Source organism: Culex quinquefasciatus, chromosome 3, assembly GCF_015732765.1.
Source record: "Culex quinquefasciatus strain JHB chromosome 3, VPISU_Cqui_1.0_pri_paternal, whole genome shotgun sequence".
Classification (NCBI taxonomy): Eukaryota; Metazoa; Arthropoda; class Insecta; order Diptera; family Culicidae; genus Culex; species Culex quinquefasciatus.
This window is the reverse complement of record NC_051863.1, coordinates 129,508,071-129,527,609: the sequence shown is the minus strand read 5'-3', so window position 1 is coordinate 129,527,609 and position 19,539 is coordinate 129,508,071. Positions and strand designations below refer to the sequence as shown.

The following is a 19,539-nucleotide window of genomic DNA, read 5'->3' as shown; positions in this document are numbered from 1 at the left end:
TTTACTCTGAACGATTTAGTTTGGTGACACCCCCATCCAGCCATTTCATTGAGGGAGTGTGGCTGTTGGTAATTGAAGTGTCTCCATCAATTTGATTGAAGCAATTGAGATGCGAATGAGATGATTCACGTCGCTTGAAATCTACACAGTCTTTTCATATATATCTTCATATATCTTTGAAAGTTAATTGATGCAATTGATCAAATATAAATAAAAAAACACCCAAAAACTTACAAAATTACATTCAATATTGAAATATTCTTAAATCCCAAAACATTCTACTATATTCATTGTTATTATTACGATATACTGCCTAGAAATGAAAAATTGTCATATAGTTCAACAAACTATTACTTACAGGACACATAACTCATGATATTGTAGTAATAAAGATGTTACCATCATGCACGAAACTTTGTAAAAACTTAGTCGTGCAACAAGCCACAATGGAGACGCTTGGTGTTCTCCTTGTAATTCCTTGCTCTCTATAATTTTAGGTTATGTTAGTATTGACTTGCTGATAATTAGAGGTTATGAACCATTGATAGTATTTCACAGTATACAAGAGTAGCTTGCAGTCAGCAAACTGAATCCCGTTACGCAACAACCTGCTCCCTCCCTCCGAAGACTACACAACCCGTCAAAGTGATTGGCAACTGTAGTGAGACCCGCTGACACCATCGAATTAAGCTGTTCTAACTGCAGCGCGGGATTTCCGTGACTCGAGCGTTGATTTATGGGAATTTTCGCCCCTTGTGTCATTTTAAAATCACCTCCATCACCCACTTTAGCCAGAACCCGTGCTCTCGGGTTATCTGTTCCCTGGATGATGATTGATTCGTCATCATCGTCAAGATGGAGGCTGGGTCGCGTAGAATTGGTACAAATAAACAGTGTTGTTTGAAAAGCTGAGTCGGGTGTCCCACCCAACAGATAATGTCCACTATACGTTGCGACTGGCTATTATTAGTCTGTAATGATAGTAAAGTTTCAATTCAGGAGTGTGGCGATCAATCACTGGTTGTTACACAGAACAGCAATAGTTCAATGTTGTCGGTTAAACTGTCGTTATTTATTATATGTATTGTTTCTTCATTTTTCTACTCATTTTAAGTTTGTTCAAAACAGGGTCTAAACCATAAGTATGTACACAAATCCTCCTAAATTAAAATTAATTAAAAAAAAAGATAAAAATAAATTTTTCAACTCAATTTTAACTCAAATTATAAGCGTTTTGTCAGACCGTGCTCCGATTGGAGTAATTTGTGTCAGTACCTGACAATCAGATGCAATTTTCGACAATTTACTTGCTCGAAACACAACCACAGACGTTTACTACCACTTCCCTCTATTGTCATCATCACAATCAAACATCGATGGCGGCGCGTGGCTTCAACAGTTTACATACAACGATTTCAAAGGGGAGGTTGGATTGATTTGATTTTTTTTCTTCCGTTTTTGCGTTTTTTAGTGTTGGAGTTTCTTCATACAAGTCACCATACAAATTTATAACCGGCTCCGTGGCTTAATGGTTGCGGCTTCTGCCTCGAATGCAGATGGTTCAGGGATCAAATCCCGGTCGGTTTCCTTGAAATTTCGAATCAGGAATTGAACTTTGAATATGAACAAAAAAAACCTTTAAGAATCAGGTGGGATTCGAACTCATTGATTGATGGTTTGGGACGCTAACCAGTCGGCCATCACGGAGTTAATGCTCTAGAACTGAATTGATCCGTAGTGGTGAAATTATGTCACAAGGTATAACATATCAAACCATTATATAACTACTAACACCGTCTCAAAAAAAAAACAGCCCAGGGCCATCTCATATACTCATGAACTGGACGAGGGAGTCGTGGATTACCTGGCCCGAGTCATCTGCTTTACCGATCTATGTCCGTACAATTTCAGAAGAAATCGTTAGCCATAGAAAGGTATTCGCTTCAAAGGTTCTTAAGATATATGGTGGTTACTAATCGAACCGTCTCAGTTGAAATATACTGTGGTCATGGCCAAGTCCTGCCAAGACGGGGGTTCAAATACATACATACATACATACATACAAGTCATCATACAAATTTAGGGGCTGCCCATAGAAATGCGAGTGCTATGAAAACATTCGAAAATCTTTACCTCGAGAAGGGATTTCCGGATCAATTTGTTGTCATCGGCAATGTTTTTTTTTCTTATTAATTATGACTATTCAGTAAAAAACCCGATTTAATACCACCAGGGGTAAGATAGAGCCTTTCTTACTAAAGAATATAATTTCTTTCAATTCACAACATCGACTTGATACAAAAAATCTTATGATGAAAGCAAGATATTATTATCAATGATGTGTTTTCTAAAAGAAATTGAAAACGCAATTTTCACCAATAGAATATTTATAATCGTACAAATTCTTAATCAAACAAGCGTTCATGACAAACGCTAGCATAGCTAGCTTCCAATGCGCAAGTGACGACATACACCGCGGTTTTGGTGTTCTAGTTTTGGTACGAGCCCAAACACCGAACAAAGCAGGCGCAAAGCAAAACCGAGTTAACCGCACAGTGGGAAGCTTGCCATTCAGCATCTACGAAAGTGAGAGAGTCAGAGATAGATATTTTTACAACCACACCACTACACACTCAATCGCAATACCTTAGGTAGATAGCCATTGGCGTTGCGAACATTGAAAACTTTGAAAACGATATAAAGCTTAGAAGCTTCGAAAGCTCCTATTGGAATCCAATGAACTCTGTTAAATAAACTTACGAAATCACGACAAAATGAAGCGTACTTAAAGGCGATCTTAGGAGCACACGGGAAACAAATTGTTTGTACCCGGATGAATGTCCTATGTCAAAAACGGACAGAGCAAAAGAAACCGAAAAGCTACGATATCTTACATGTTGAAGGAAACATCGGTAGACAAGCTACACTGAAACCCCGACGGTTTGACACCAACTGTTGTCAAACGAACGGGGTCACTTTTTAGTTTGACACCCCTTTTACACGGAATTTACACACACTATCAAACGTTTGGTTTGAAAATGTGCGTAAGCGCCGTGTAAAAAGTGACAGTTCGTCACTTTTTAGTTTGACTTTGACCAACCAACGGGGTACAAATTAAAAAAGTGTCAAACGAAAAAGTGACCAACCACCGGGGGTTGAGTGTACTACAAACGAGTATAAGTCGAGCCGAAACATATATGCGCCAGCATTCTCGCGCCAGTATTCGAAGCTCAACTTGACAACTTGTCGACTTGGCGACGAAGCGTCAACAATCGATGCAGTGTGATTTTTTGACGATTTTTCGGATTTAAATTCATGTTGAATCGACATATTTACGAAGATGGAAATGACGTCCAGCCTTAAAGTAAAACCTATACCTTTCTTTAGTAAGAAAGGCAAAAAATAGTTGCACTCTCGGTTGCACTTAAAAAAACATTTTTTGGATACCTTTTTATCACAAAACCTCGATTTTGATAAACTTAAGCCGCTTCGATTTTTTTCAATTTTTGATATGTTTTAGTAGACAAAAAGAGCCAACAATTTAGCTAAAGGGACACGTTTTGTTTTTGACCATGTTACGATTTTGTGAAAAAATATTGTTTTTTGAGAAATATCGAAAATGCACAAAAAAATTGTAGGTAGATTTATAATTAAATTATAAATAAAAAATCCTTTTTAAAATTTTGATAAAGTGCACCGTTTTTTTAAGTTATACAAATTTTATCCGCAGCATCTAAGAATATTGAATTGACCATTGTGGCACCCTCTACAGCGTGGTGCAGACCCGTTATGCTATGCTATGCTATACAAATTTTATCCGCAGCAGTGTTTATGAATTCAAATTATGTTTCAAAGTTATAATTAAATTTTGAGATTTTAGAGGAACAAAAAGTTAATCATGTTTGAAAATACATTTTTGAAGTTTTGAATGGTATTCCAGAAAGGCCGTTGAGAATAATTTGTCTGCTCGAAAAATCTGGGGACAAAAATATTTGTTCAAATTTCAAAGAAAATAGGACACTATTTAACTAAAAAGAAATCTGATCAATGGTTTCTAAGAAATCCACGATTGAAAATGTACGGTCATTCAGCAGAACTTTAAAAAAAATGTAACTTTCTTTCAACCAAAGATCGGATCAACAATGTGCAAAAGAGCAATTTGTGGATAATTTTCACAAATTTAATCAAGATGTACAATGCTTGACACTATTTAAAAATAAACAAAAGTTGACAATTTTGTTGAATAACTTAACCTAAACATAGCTGTCGATCTTCTCCATATCAATATTGCTCCAGCTGTCAATAATTTTGTCAGAATTTCAAAAAATTGCTTTGATTTTTCGTTCTATAATTTGATAACCCCCGCTCTCGACGGTCCCTTTAATATCGGCAACGAGAGAGTCCACAGTTTCTGCAGTCGACTCTCTTGTTGTCGAAATTCTCAAATTGCTCCATCTCATCCAACTGCATACTTCATTCTCTTCATTGCTCGATGTTTTCTATTGCTTGAAGAATCTCTTCCTCGATGATCCTTTGGATTCTGTTTGCTTAAAAGATCACTTCCGGTTGTCAAAAATTCCACTTTCCCTTGCTTTGCATGGATATTCTTCGTTGCGAAACGAAGCTTTAAAGGATGTTCAACATTTGGAGCCTAACATTTCTAAAGGGCACATTTTTTTTTGAAAACAAGAGTATGTAAGGTATATGAGGAATACATTCTTGCTTCAAAAAAATATGTGTTTTTTTTGGCTGGACGTTGCCATGATTCTCTTCCATAGCAAGGTACAACGAACTGACACTATTTCGATGGTCTCTTCAATATTGACAACCGGAGAGTCGACTGTAAATCACTTTAAGCATGTTTGGGGTTATTTTTGAACTAGAATTTTCACCAGTTATTATACTTAGCTTGAAGTAAAATGTAGCTTTGAAAAATACGGACAAAGGTACTTTCGCAAATTTAACACGAGGATCTTATTCTCCCCTAACGTGGCTCCCCGTGATCTCCACCGTGTCCCCCTTGTCCCTGTATTCCCATGTAATGTCCTCTCGTATGTATATAGTTTACATCCCGACCAGAGGAGAATACACGAACAATGATGATGTATTATTATAGTGTTGTGTTTGCAGGTTGATAACAGAACCTAGCCACCTCTCGCAGGCGACTCACACTCGCGGCGGGCTTTAGTGATGTGTTTTCGTCTAAGTACGCGCGCGCTCTCCGTAATAAGCACATTAATTTCGGGCTAGACACAGAGATACCAGACCAGACAGGTTGAAGGCTGTTCGATGGGACTGTTCAAGACCAAACGGCGCGCCAACGTCCGCAGTGGGCTCAGTCTTGGCCGGAACGTGGTCAGGAGAGTAATTCGGGTGACAACTGTGTGACTGTTTGGAGCGTGCTTGAAGTGATCATCAGCGATCTTCCTGTAGATCAGCTTGAAAATGTAGGGCTGTGATAATCGAGTGAAGGGATTGCCTTTGTGTCGGGTTTAAGTTGATATTGAAAATGTTCGATCTAAAAAGTGATTACGCGAGATGGTTAGTACAAAGTGTATTTATCTATAGACGTTCATACGATCGACCTGTGACGAACTCAGAAGCCTCAATCCCCGCGTAATACCGCGTTATCAGGCTTATTGTTCCCCGGTAATTTACTGTTTACAGTTCCGTGTCAGAGCGTGTTGATTATCGAAACCTAAATATAAAATCGACTTTGCATTCCCTGATTCGACGCGGATCATACTGCGTCTTAATAAAGCTTATGAGGGGCAACAGTTCGATTCCAATTTAGTATACAGATCATCAATCGAAAAGTGAAAACTGCTCCGTCAGACAACAGTTCGTTATCGACGTCGATGGGCTTCCAAATATACAAAAATCCGTAGGGGAGAGTGGGGAGACTTGATCCCCTTTTTTTGTATCGCACATAACTCTGTCAATTTCTCACAAAACTATAAACTTTTTGCATGAATTGAAAGCTTAAACATTCATCTGTGTTTGGCTAATAAGGATATTTCATCAGATGAACTCTTCGAATCATGCCAAGCGTTTTAAAAATATTTTAAACCGGCATTTTAAAAATGTTAGGGGTAACTTGATCCTCCTTTCAACATTTTGAAGAAATCTTAAGCAAAATGTTTCTTATTCATCCAAACTTTTAATTTTCTATAAGCTACAGCAATTTCACATAAAACCTGTACGTTTGTGTTCAAAATATAACAAGTTTATTATATTAAATATTTAAAAACTTAAAATATTATTTTTAGACCAAAATTAAGCATGTTTACAAAAGCTGCAAATTTTTGTTTACGAAACTTTGAAAAATGGTTCAAACTGCAGTAAGTTATGTACAACTATACTAAAGGAAACTATGTATGAAAACCCAGCTCAATTAATTAATCTTGAGGCTGATTCCAGTGACTGTAAAAATGCAGGGATCAAGTCTCCCTAAACGCACTTTTTTAAACAATTGATTGTAAAAATAGTATGACGATAAATTTAACATCAAATGCGTAAGGGTTTTGGAGTTGATAAGTTTATCAAACAATTCATGTGTAAAAAATATTTTTTTAAATAATTTTTGAGTATTTTCTATACATATCAATACAAAGAAAAAAAAATCTCTTGGAAGTTTTTTGCAGCTCGTTTTAGAAAAATGTGTGTAACTGAATCTAAACATTTTTTAATTTTTTTCTTTGTTTTCTACAATGAGTTTTAGTTAATTTCGCACAACTTTCTAGAACAAAGCTAATTGTTTTACCCACATGCTGACGAGATACAGGCTTGGGATCAAGTGTCCCCGGGGATCAAGTCTCCCCACTCTCCCCTAAGCACTCTCCAATTTGAGCCAGTTCTGATCGGTGTGGAACGTGACACTCGTGTGGAGATAAGATTCAACCAAGTTTAATCCACTTTTTTCTCGGAACAAACCACCCACGCAACACAAAAAAAGTGCCGACTTGATTTAGGGTTGTGATATGGGCAAAAACTTGTGATTATCTGTTACCTTGCTCATTTTGTTGCATTTTGGTTTGCATTTCATAAAACGTCATGAGTTATAGCGTTGTTCTTAGAAAATAGCAAGTTATTGCCTTGTTTACTAGCTTGTTACCTTAATGTTTCCCAAAAAATATTTTTTATATGTTTCCTTTCTAGGATAGCTTACCTTTTTTGATTTTGTACCCATTTTGTACAACAAAATTTCTGCAAATAAAGCTCAGTTCAACAACCTCATTCGTTGACATTGCTACCGACTCGAAATGACTTTTTGATTAACAAAATTGCATAATGATGTTTTGAAATTTGGCTTTGCTCAATAATTTGTTTTTAATGTGCAAAGCTATAAGCTGTTCGTGATACATCTGTAACTCGTGATAAGTGTTTAAGATCTTTGCGGAAAATTAGTAGCTTACGAAACGTGTAGCAAAATTAAGACTTTTTCGCACGAGTTGTACTTTTATCCAACGAGGTTTACCTTTTATGTAAAAAAACGATGGTTCGACACCAACTGTTGTCAAACGCATGGGGTCACTTTTTAGTTTGACAGCTACACGGCTCACATACACTACCAAACGTTAGTCACTTTTTAGTTTGACTTTATCAAACCATCGGGACACAAACTAAAGAATTGTCAAAACTCACTGCCGAACGTTTGTTTTGCCAGTGTGCGTCGTGTAAAAAGTGACAGTTCGTCACTATTCAGATTTACTTTTTTCAAACCAACGGGGTACAAAACTAAAAAGAGCCAAATTGATCTAATAACGCCATTTTGCGCAGCTTTTGATCCCTAAAAATCTTTTGTCACGTCCTGCAAGTGAGACAACTGGCCAAAGGAAATTTATTCAGAGGACGTTTTGTCAAATGTAAATGCCCGACTACTGTATACACTTTTGATTGTAAGTCGGGAATCCGGCAATCAACTTTAACCCAATTTTGGGACAAGGCTTAAAATTGTCAACCAAACAAAACGTGTTTGTTATTGTTTACCTTACGTGACAAGATGTGCCATCCCGTTGAGTTGCTCAAACGAAAAAAGAAATCCAAAGGACACACAAATTTTGATATTTTCGTTATTATTACGTATTGGATTTTTTTTTTTTGTAAAATACATGTTCTTTTGACTTCAAATGACCGCAACTCTCCAGGATGTGTCTAGCATACGAAGTATCATTTCCCCCAATAGTTCACGGCATTTTAAAGTTTGTTTACCCCTCCCAAACCGCAACCAAAAGCCAACACGATCCAATTAAAATCCTTTGCTCTACCTTGCCAGAACCTCCGCCAACCCGGCAGACATTCACCTTTCCGCGCGCGCGGAAACCTTCAATCGCGCGTGCACGTGGCCCCACAAGGCATTAAATTTTATATTTATTTTTCCTGAAAATCCAATTAAGAGATACTCCATAACTCACACAGTCGCACTAATTTTTCTTCTTTCCTCGATCGCGTCTATTTTCAGAATTTTGGCGTCTTGTTTAGGGCATTTCGCAGCAAAGCACCGGGCGTTCCCACCGAAGCAGACTGCGTCAGTACGAACCGGTCGTTAGAGGAGAGGAACAGCTGAGTGCCGTCGTCGTCGTTTGGTGATCCACCGATCCGATCTTAAAAATAACGCTTAGCGCACGTCATCTGTTGTGGTGCGCGTTGTCCGGTCTTGGCGTTGCGCCGTGATACCTTTCTCTCGGTAGTCAGTAGTAGAAATCGAAAGATCGGAAGGACTTGAAGGACGTTTCAGTTGCAAGCTTCAGGGTGTTTGGAACAAGTGCAAGACTAGCCGGTCGTGTTGTAAGCTCTGCGGGGAAAATGTGGTTGTGCTGTGCAGATCGAAAAGCCTGACACGACTAGGATCGTGTGGAAGAGAATATTCTCGTGAAGAAAGTGTTCAAAAGTGCGTGAGTGAGTGAGCTCTCGCGTGAGGAAGCTGTCCCCAGCTGTCCTCTGTCTGTCTGTGTGTGTAGCTGCTATTGTGCGAGTGTGCCAGGTTCAAGGAGAACCATTGACTTGTTGTTTGGGGTGCACGCGCGCCCGGAACCGATTGCGCAACGTTATCTGTTTGGAAACGCCAGCCCGGCGCATAATCGGCTTAATGAGAAGAAACCCAGTGCGTGCCGAGTTTAACCCGCTAATCGCGACTCCTATGTATAATACCCGGAAGCCGGACTTTCCTAGTGCAGCCGCCGTGAGCCATTGTCACCGTTACTCCCCGAAGGATCCCCGCCTCAGATCAACGCTCGTTAAGCTATCGACGTTAATACGGCTGAACAGCGCCACCACCCGGCAGCGAACCATACGAAAGAGCCACGCGCCGCAAGCCCAACGATCGCAGTAGGCTAACAACCCCTCCACCGATCTCACGATCCTCGACGATCAGAATACTGCGCAGTAAGCAAAACAAAAGCTCCAATTACCAACAAAACACAGGCGACCAACACAGCGACAAATCCCGGACGACGGTGCGCAGGACGCCCGATCCGGACGCCGATCTTAGTCGCCGCGGAAGATCGCGATCGTTGAGAACTTTTTCAAACCCGCCTCGATACTGCTTTTGCTTGCGAGGTCTAGGGCGGCTGTGCATTTCTTTTGTTGTTGAACGTGACCTGCTTTGATCACGTGTGAGCGCTTCGCGCACGTGGACTATAATTAGAGATCTGATTTTTTGTTTGGACACCGTCACTGAAGGTCGCGCCGACGCGGCGAAGCTCTAGGAAGAGTGTGTATGATTGACAACTTTCTGGCTGTTGAAAATGGTGGTCGAGATACAAATTACCGACCTGAGCAACAAGAGCTACTTGGTTGGCGCCGATGCCCAGAACAATAACAATCCGCGCTTCGGCAAGGAGCAGCTGGAGGCGATCAAGACCTCGCTGCTCAACTCGAACGAGGTGACGTTCTGCAACTTGTCGGATGACGATGGTGATGATCACTGCCGGGTAATGTCCCAGTTGACGGTGGCCGACCCGAACCGGAAAAAGCGTCGTCTCTATTCGGAGCTGTCCGAGCCGGACTCAATCTTATCGTCGTACCATGAGCCGGTCAAGAAGCCGAAGCCGAAGATTCCAGACGGTGGCTATGGCTGGGTGGTGGTGTTTGCCTCTCTAATGGTCTCGCTAATCATGGACGGTGTGTCGTTCTCGTTCGGGTTGATCTACACCGAACTGGTGGCGTACTTCGGGGAGTCCAAGTCGAAAACGGCTTGGATTGGCTCACTATTTATTGCGGTACCGCTGCTGATGGGTCCGATCATGTCCAACCTGGTTGATCGGTACGGGTGTCGTAAGATGACCATCATCGGTGGAACGGTCGCCACGATCGGCTTCGTTATTTCTTCGTACTGTACGTCCGTCGAACAGCTGTTCTTTTCGTTCGGTATTCTATCCGGGCTGGGACTCGGTGTCGGTTACGTCACAGTAGTGGTTTCGATCGCGTTTTGGTTCGACAAGAAGCGTACCTTCGCCACCGGCATCGGAGCCTCCGGTACCGGTATCGGTACCTTCCTGTACGCTCCCCTTACCCAATGGCTGCTGGACAACTTTGGCTGGCGAGGAACCACACTGATCCTCGCCGGAACCCTCTTCAACATCGTCGTAATGGGCGCCCTCATGCGCGATCCCGACTGGATGATCGAGGAAAGCAAGCTCGAAAGTCGCTCCCAAAGTATGCTGACCTTCTCGAACTCGAGCGTCTGCCTGGATGAAATCAAGAAGCTCATCGAAGTCGGTGTCGCCAAAGAACATCTCTTAGACACGCTCGTAACGAATGTCAACACCGAAGCGAACCAGGTCATCCCCGCGGATGACCCCGTCATTTGCAAAAAGTACCAGAGCGAACTCACACTACCGACCTTCATGAAGCACGAGAACGAACTGCTCCGCCCGCTACCCCAAGGTGGCGGCAGTCGTCGATCACTCCGCCAGGCGATCCTCGCCAAAGAAGCCTTCAAGAAGCTCGAGGAAGAGGCCCCAGTCGAACACGCCAAGCTAGCCAGCTCGGAAACGCTAAACTCGTACGAAAAGATCTCCAGCACCGGCTATCAAGACGACGACTGCAGCCTCGGCTTCTCACCATCTCTCAAAACGCTCAGCGTAGCCTCACTGGACGAGGGCTACCTCAGCTGTCAACGCCAGCGCGAACTCCAGTCCCGTGGTGGCGGCAGCACCTGGTCCCTCGACGAGACGGCACTCGCCGCCCAAGACGAAGACCCGCGCCACTCCTACCGCGGAACCTCGCTCGACATTGTCTACGAGAACGAGATCTTCAACCCGAACGTCAACACTGCCGTCACGCTGGTGGTCCCAAAACAGAAGACCATGAAACCGAAACCCCACCACCACCATCACAAAAACGGTGGCCTGAAGCGAGCCCAGCCCCACAACCAGTCGCTACGGTACTCCAACTTCCTCAAGGACATGCGCATCCACAAGAACTCGATCCATTATCGCGGCGCGCTGCTCAACACCCACCGTTACCGGCTGAAGGCGTCGTCCTGTCCGAACATCTACCGCAACTCGATGACGACGATCGCGCGGGAAAAGGAGGAGGTAAGCTTGGGTTCTGCTTTTGAATCAACTCAGTTCAAGCACGCCATTTCATGCTAGTATCACGGGGGGAACGCTCCATTTTGGTGGGGAAGTAGCGGAAGTAGAAGCGATCCATTTCGTTTGTAGTTACTAGGCACGCATACGCCATACACTTACTATATATGCGAACCGAAATTAATCTACTTTTCACGAAACAGATTTTCATTGTGCCTTCGTACACGTATCTGTTAAGAGTAAGTTTTGCGTAAGACAAAAAGGGAAATCGTTTAGTGGATGCTTTTGCAGGCGAGTTTTTTTTATGGAATGCAAAAAGCAAGTTACATTTTTTGTTGTTTTTCAAATTCTTTCACGCAAAAGCAATTGATTAGTTCCTATTGGCAATCGTTTATGATTTACATTTCCAATATCACTTACTTTATCTCAGATTTATAATTTAAATCCCAAATTAGAATATGTTACATATTATTTTGTGCATGCAGTTTGAGTTACAATATTCTTACCAATCATCTCATGCATCGAGCAGCAATTAAAAAGAACGATCATACGATCAGGTCTTTTTGATGAGTTATACAATAGAGTGTAACAAAAATGACTTTTTGGCGGGCATTCAGGGGTTTGTTCAGGTGGGCATACTGAGCTTAAATCCCAAATATGAGCTTGATTGGACGTAACAGGAGCTGGCGCTCCGCCCTTCAATTTTAAATGGGATTTAACCCGTAAAAAAAGATTTTTTTCAAAAATGTCACTTTTTAAGGCATTTTGGCCACCAATGCGTTTACCAAAAACATCACTGGCGTGTAGGCCAGATCCTTGCGCATCTTTTGGTATATATAACATTGAAGTTTGGAGCATCCTGGAGCTCGGTACAGACCTTCAAAGTTTGGCATTTTTTCGAAAAATCGGCCCCGGCAAAAAAGATATGCGTCGCACCTCGCGACGCCCGAGACGCCATTTGATTTTGCTGGGGCCGATTTTTCGAAAATATGCCAAACTTTGAAGGTCTGTACCGAGCTCCAGGATGCTCCAAACTTCAATGTTATATATACCAAAAGATGCGCAAGGATCTGGCCTACACGCCAGTGATGTTTTTGGTAAACGCATTGGTGGCCAAAATGCCTTAAAAAGTGACATTTTTGAAAAAAATCTTTTTTTACGGGTTAAATCCCATTTAAAATTGAAGGGCGGAGCGCCAGCTCCTGTTACGTCCAATCAAGCTCATATTTGGGATTTAGGCTCAGTATGCCCACCGGAACAAACCCCTGAATGCCCGCCAAAAAGTCATTTTTGTTACATCCTATTATACAATTTGAAGTTCTAACAGCCCAGAAGAAAAAGAAACGTGTATTTGTGACGAATTACCCAAAAATTCCTTGTGAATTCGCGTGTTGGCCCGTAGCAGGGCAATGCTAGCTAGTGCCGACACTAGAGCGAACAAACCATGGCTCACAAAAAAATAACCGCGGTTCTTTTTTAAACTCCGGTTTTTTTAAAGATTGAATAACTTTTAAACGTGTTGTAAATATAATTTATTGAATTTGCAACAAATTCTAGTGTTGAACTTGTTTTTGAGAATTGAAAAAACAATATTTGAAATATTTCTATGCTGATAAAAAACATTATCCCAACATTGTCCCTTGGTGTACTTTTTCAAGTACTTTAGGAAAAAATCGTATCGTATCGTATCGGGGGTATTTTCCAACACTTTTAGAGCTGAATCGTAATATTTCAATGGGGAGTCCGTAGCAACTTTCACATCAATATTGAAAGACTCTCAATAGCATTGATGTCAATATTTGAAAACCACTTAATAGTTTTTTAGTTTTCGACTTTTTTTAATTCCAAAAGTAAATGATTTTCTAAACGAAAACGAAGGAACTTTTCATTGTACTGATCGTAAATTAAACACAAATTTGAGCATTTCAATTTGCTTAACTTGTAAATTATTACGAAACTTAAAGATTTTACCTCGTGCCCGAATAAACTTCACCGTTATAGCCTTTATTGATCAAATCAGAATGGAGAAAAGAGTTAACAGAATATTTTCAATATTTTATCAGCATTAGTCCACTTTTGGCAGAAATAAACGCAATTTTAAAATTAATAGCAATATCTCCAAAATCCTTGATTTTAGTTTGGATGCCATTCAATTATTCGTACGTGTAGGTTTGAGTAGAAATGTTGACATAGAGACCGCCAAGGACTATGGTTTTCAAGGGAATCTTCTCGTTTTGAGTTAATTTGTTTCATATAATTTATATATTTCCAATGTGAAATAGATTTTAAAACCACAACATTCTTTAAAAAAAACCTTTCCATATTTTGAAAAAGAGCGAAAGAGCCGTTCAAAAGAGCGACCCTTTTTAATTAGCAAACGAAAATCAACGGCTCCTAAAAAGAGCGGTTTTGCCCACCCCTAGCCGACACGCGATCTTGTTATTGATATATTTTAATCTAAATCTAAACCATAGATTACAAAATTCAATATATCATGAACTGAAAAAAACATTGATCAAAATTGGAAAACCTTTGGCAAATTTCCTCAGGATCACGATGGCGATGTCAAAATTTTAGTTTAAAAAATTGCTCAATGTGGATATTTTGCAACCGGTTTTATGTGTGCAACACACACTAATCAAAACCTTAAATATTTTTTTTGTTTTAGCCGTTGCAAATATTTTTGAAGTTTATGTCGACCCCCCCCCCCCCTCTCCCCCTCCCCCTTTTCAAAAGATCTTCAAAATTTTAGTTGAAAAAGAAGTCTAATGAATTGAAAATAATTTGATAATTTTAGATCGATAAACAATTTTTTGTGAAATTCCGTTGAACAGTACGCCAATACTTTGATATTTTGAAAACTAAAAATTGCAACACATCTGGGCAGGTGTAAAATTTCAATTTTTATATTTTTTTTTATTTTTTTTTTGAATTTGGCAAGAGTCGAGAGACATATTCTTCAAAAAATATTTGCAGCGGCCTTTAATCAGGAAAAAGGAACAATACACGCTTGTGGCTCCGTTGACAAACCGCAAGGTTTAATAGGGTCACATTATTAGGTGTAACGCCGATTCCGTTTTTTGTCATGTTTTTACACGATTTCTACTTTTTCAATTTATCAATTAAAAAAAGATTCTTTAAGTGATTCCCAGCGTTTTTTAAAAACATTTCAAAAATGGCATTTTCAAAATGTTAGGAGTGCCTTGATCCCCTTTCCACTATCATCTCGAGATTAATTTTTAAGATCTTCCCACATTTTTAGCCCGGTTTAAGGCGTTTTGAATGTTTCCGTAAAATACTATTCACTCCATCAGTATCATTTGTATTGTAATAGCTAGTAACTTCTGTTGTTGCGAGTTAGCTAAAGTTCTAATATTAATCCTGCTTGCATTCAGTTCAAATTTTTGAAGCGCAGTGCCTAAAAATTGCGAAACAGTTATATCAAGAGTTGAATGTCTTAAGTAAGAATTCACTTAGATATTCCAAAACAGTTTCAAAAGTGAATTCTTACAGTCAGGTAGTAAAATTTCGATCAGCAATTCCTTTTATTTGGTCGCTTCCTTTTTAAATTCTAACTAGTTGCACAGACCCTGAAATCTCGATTTTTTTTCTAGAGATCCGGTGAGATATCTCCGCAAAAAAATCAACCGATTTCCCTAATATTCACTCTTAATTTTTCCCCCACAGACATGGTACGAGAGCTTCATCGACGCGCTCAAGACGATGTTCGACTTTTCGCTGTTCTTCGAGTTCAAGTTCTGCATGATGTCCATCTCGACGCTGCTGCTGTTCATCTGGTAGGTCGTTGGCTCGTGGGCTCGTATCTACGTAGAAATTTGAACAATTTTTCTTTTCTGTTTTGCTAGGTACATCATCCCTTACTTTTACATCCCGGACTACATGCTGATGTACAACTTCACGGAACAAGACGGAGCCAACCTTATCTCTATAATCGGTATCACCAACACGCTCGGGATGGTCGGGCTGGGTTGGCTCGGGGATCAACCTTGGGTCAACGTTAGCAAGACGTACGCCGTTTGTCTGGGCTGTAAGTATTCGCTGAAGCACCGTGCGTCTCCAGGAGGGGAAGATACTAATGTTTGAATTGTTTCTTCCGCAGTTTGTGGCCTCTCGATCGCCCTGATGCCACTGGTCGTGTCCAGTTACGTGATGATGTCCATCCTTTGCGTCGTGTTCGGGTTGACCTTCGCCAGTACGTTCTCCTTTACGCCCATTATCCTGGTGCGGTTGGTGAGTTTGGACGACTTTACCGTCGCGTACGGGTTGTGTCTGCTGGTGCAGGGCATTGGCAGCCTTACGGGGCCTCCGCTGGCCGGACTCATGTACGACATCAGCGAAAGCTGGGACAGTTCGTTCTACGCGGCAGGGTTCTTCATCTTCCTGGCGGGAGTTTGTGCGTGGGCCGTGGGAACGCTGGATCCACCCGAGGAAGAGGAAGAGGAGAAGGAAAGCGAAGCGCTGAGCTCTACCGTGACGGAGTAGAGCCGGACGCTTTGACGGTGTCGACAGTACTTACTGATTTAAATGACAATTTATACTAGGATTAAGTTAAACAGCAACCACATGAGTACGTCCTTTCTGCAAGTTTCAAACTTTCTCTCGAATTTTACACACATCCACGCAGTTCTACCTCAAAAAAACAGGATTTCTTTTTGAAAAAGTGCAACGGCTCAAGCAATTTAAAACAAAGTATTCAGTCAAACACACAGAGACGACAACAAAATAACGGTTCAATGAAAAAAAAAAACAATGCCTTAATACTTCTCCACCTAAGCTAGCTGGAAGAGCCTTGAATATCGCGTAAACTCCATTCTATTAGCAAGTAGGAACCGTCAAAATTAACTCGGAGCCGAGTTTCATAGCGAAATTTACGAAAACAAAAATAAGCTAAATTTTAGTCTGTACTTATGACTTAAGTATTGCAGTGGCAACGTTTAGCATGTTTAGGGCAGTTTAGACAATTCTTTTAATTCGTTAGTTATTCACCCTCCCATTTTCCCATTTTAAACGGAACCAATCGAGGCAGTATTCTCCAGCTGGACGGTGAGCGCGTAGTGCTGAAGATTAAAGTGATAAAATTTGTTCTACTAGCGTGTAAGGTAGCCCGGTTAGGAATAGAAAGAAATGAAGTTCACTTAATAGTTCACACACACACATACATTTTCTCTCCATTTTTCACCTCCATGTTTTGTACTTATCGCGAAGACGAAGACGAAAAGGAAGGTGTTCAATTATTCACTGAAAAGCGTATTCTTAAAAATAAAAAGTTTGTATTTTTCGAAAATCGTGACATCTGATGTTTTCTTCGAAACTTTCCCTTTAAAAATCGTGTTAAAAAAGTGGATTTTCGAGAAATCTCACGTCTGACCAGCAGGATATTGATATAGTTGAGCGATATCGGTACATTAATCGAACTTAAAGAAACATGCATCTCCAGTAAAAAATTAGACGAAAACAAGCTTTTGTGGAGACGCATGGTGCTTAACGACCGTTTGATGTAGAATGTTATGGAATCTTCTTGAAAAATCCATGTTTGAATAAAAGTTTAATTACAGTTTATGTTATCATAACACAATGTGGTCAGATATTGGTTGAAAGCCAAAACAACTCTGGTGTTTTTTTTTAAAAAAAAGGGCCAATAAACCAAATTACCAGTTTTTGCTTTTTCGGTGTTTTTAAATAACCCTGACTTAAGGCGGTTTCAAAAACACCCAAAATGAAAACGGGAAATTTGGTTTATTGGACCTTTAAAAAAAAAAACGATTTAATCCCACCTGGAGTGAGATAGAGCCTTTCTTACTAAAGAATATAACTTTTTTCAATTCATAACATCGACTTTGTTTATTTATAAAGTCACACAACAATCATATGATGAAAGCAAGTTATTATTAATGATGTGTTTTCCAAATGAAATTGAAAAAGCAATTTTCACCAAAAGATTATTTTTAATCGTACAAATTCTTAATCAAACAAGCGTTTATGACAAAAACGAGCAAAGCATGCTTCCCATGCGCCAGTGACGACGCACACCGCGTCTTTGGTATTCTAGTTTTGGTACGAGCCCATAAACCGAACAAAGCAGGCGCAGAGCAAAACCGAGGTACAAGTGAACCGCGTGTGCCGCACAGTGCAGGGAAGCTTGCCATTCAGCATCTACGAAAGTGAGAGATTCAGAGATAGCTATTTTTACAACCACACCACTACACACTCAATCGCGATACCTTAGATAGATAGCCACTGGCGTCGCGAGCATTGAAAACTTTGAAAACGATATAAACAATGAAAAACTTAGAAAGCTCCTATTGGAATCCAATGAACTCTAATTTTTGACTAATTTTTGATCCAAAACGAAACTTACGAAATCACGACAAAATGAAGCCTACTTAAAGGCGATTTTAGGAGCAAACGGGAAACACATTGTTTGTAGCCGGATGAATGTCCTATGTCACAAAACATTGGACAGTTATGCAAAAACGGACAGGGCAAAAGAAACCGAAAAGCTACGATATCTTGCATGTTGTAGAAAACATCAGTAGACAAGCTACTACAAACGAGTATATCTCGAGCCACAAAATATATGCGCCAGCATTCTGGCGCCAGTATTTGAAGCTCAACTTGACGACTTGGCGACGAAGCGTCAACAATCGATGCAGTGTGATTTTTTAGCGATTTTTCCGATAAAAATTAATGCTGAGTCGTCATATTTACGAACATGAAAATGATGTCCAGTCATAAAGCCCTTTCTTTAGTAAGAAAGGCAAAAAGTAAGTCGTTCTAAAAATTGATCGGGGTTGCCGATAGATGTCAAATTTGTTTCAGATGCTCACTCATGGTCTGTACTATGAATGTAGAAAGAAATTTCGTATAAAATTAGAAACGAAAAATGTTGGCGAAGGTCATCAGGTGGGCTTTTGGCTTTTTTTAGGGATTTTTTCTTCTTATGGTAGGTTAATCAAACGGCTCTAACTCCAGAACCAAATTATGAATCTTGATGAAAATTTGGGAGGTTGTACAGCTAGAAAAATGCATTTTTTATACAAATAAAAGATATGAAAATGAAAAAATTGGACCATATTTTCATTTGAAAACTGTGTATTTTTTTGAAAAGTCTGTCCACATCCGAAAACAGATGGATATTTCGAAATTTGAGTGGCAACTCGCCCAGGTTCAGCACACTAGCTTTCATCTGCATTCAGAAGAATCAAAATCGGATTCAGGGGAGCTGAGAACGACACGACACAAAATTTAGCAAAATTTTACCACACACGAACATCACTCGATCTCCACGGAATTTATTTTCTCAAAATTCGAGTGTTGGAGATAGACGAGTTCTGTCAAGATGAATGGATAGAGTGTCAAAAATCGATGCAGTGTGATTTTTTAGCGATTTTTCCGATTTAAATTTATGCTGAATCGTCATATTTACGAACATGAAAATGATGTCCAGCCATAAAGTAAAACCTATACCTTTCTTTAGTAAGAAAGGCAAAAATCCAGAACTTGGGAATAACATTTTTTTTGTTATAAAAGAATAACTCCAACTCTTATTAGGATGATAGGATTAGTTGTTAAAATAAGAAAAAAATAATAGCAAAGATTTGTTCGCAGAATAACTAAAAATGTGATTAGTCTGTTATTACAATAACAATCCAATAACAAAAAATCATAACGACGGATAACAAATCCTGTTAGAAATAACTTAAAATGTTATTGGCCTAGTATTATACTGCCGCTCGAATCAAGTCCGTCCCATATGTATTTTTGTCAATTTTGAGATTAACCTAAAAATTGTCTTGTATGAACTTCTACTTTAAGCCTATTTAATAAAAAAGTTATGTTTGTTCTAAAAATTCCAAAACAAAAATCACTTTGGTGCTGTCCCATATGCAAAATAAAGGAAAGTCAGTTCCTTGTATAAAAATGTCTTACAAATCAACAGCAAAAATTGTCTAATAATTATATTTACTCAGACTATGTACCTAAT

At 39.9% G+C, this 19,539-nt stretch overlaps 1 protein-coding gene across 4 annotated transcripts in view; it reads left to right on the top strand.

Moving 5' to 3' along the window:
- LOC6047368 (monocarboxylate transporter 14) overlaps positions 1-16,839 on the top strand; it is a 35,720-nt gene extending 18,881 nt beyond the window's left edge. For 2 of the 4 annotated variants that reach the window (XM_038259558.1, XM_038259560.1), the window contains exons 2-6: positions 8,462-11,540; positions 11,738-11,773; positions 15,222-15,331; positions 15,401-15,582; positions 15,655-16,839. In XM_038259558.1, the coding sequence (XP_038115486.1) occupies positions 9,747-11,540; positions 11,738-11,773; positions 15,222-15,331; positions 15,401-15,582; positions 15,655-16,037 (2,505 nt within the window). In that variant the 5' untranslated portion in view covers positions 8,462-9,746 and the 3' untranslated portion in view covers positions 16,038-16,839. Of the gene's footprint in view, positions 1-5,149; positions 5,542-8,461; positions 11,541-11,737; positions 11,774-15,221; positions 15,332-15,400; positions 15,583-15,654 lie in introns of those variants that run through there. The other 2 variants (XM_038259559.1, XM_038259561.1) reach the window with 2 other exon arrangements.
- The last annotated feature ends 2,700 nt before the right edge of the window (positions 16,840-19,539 follow it).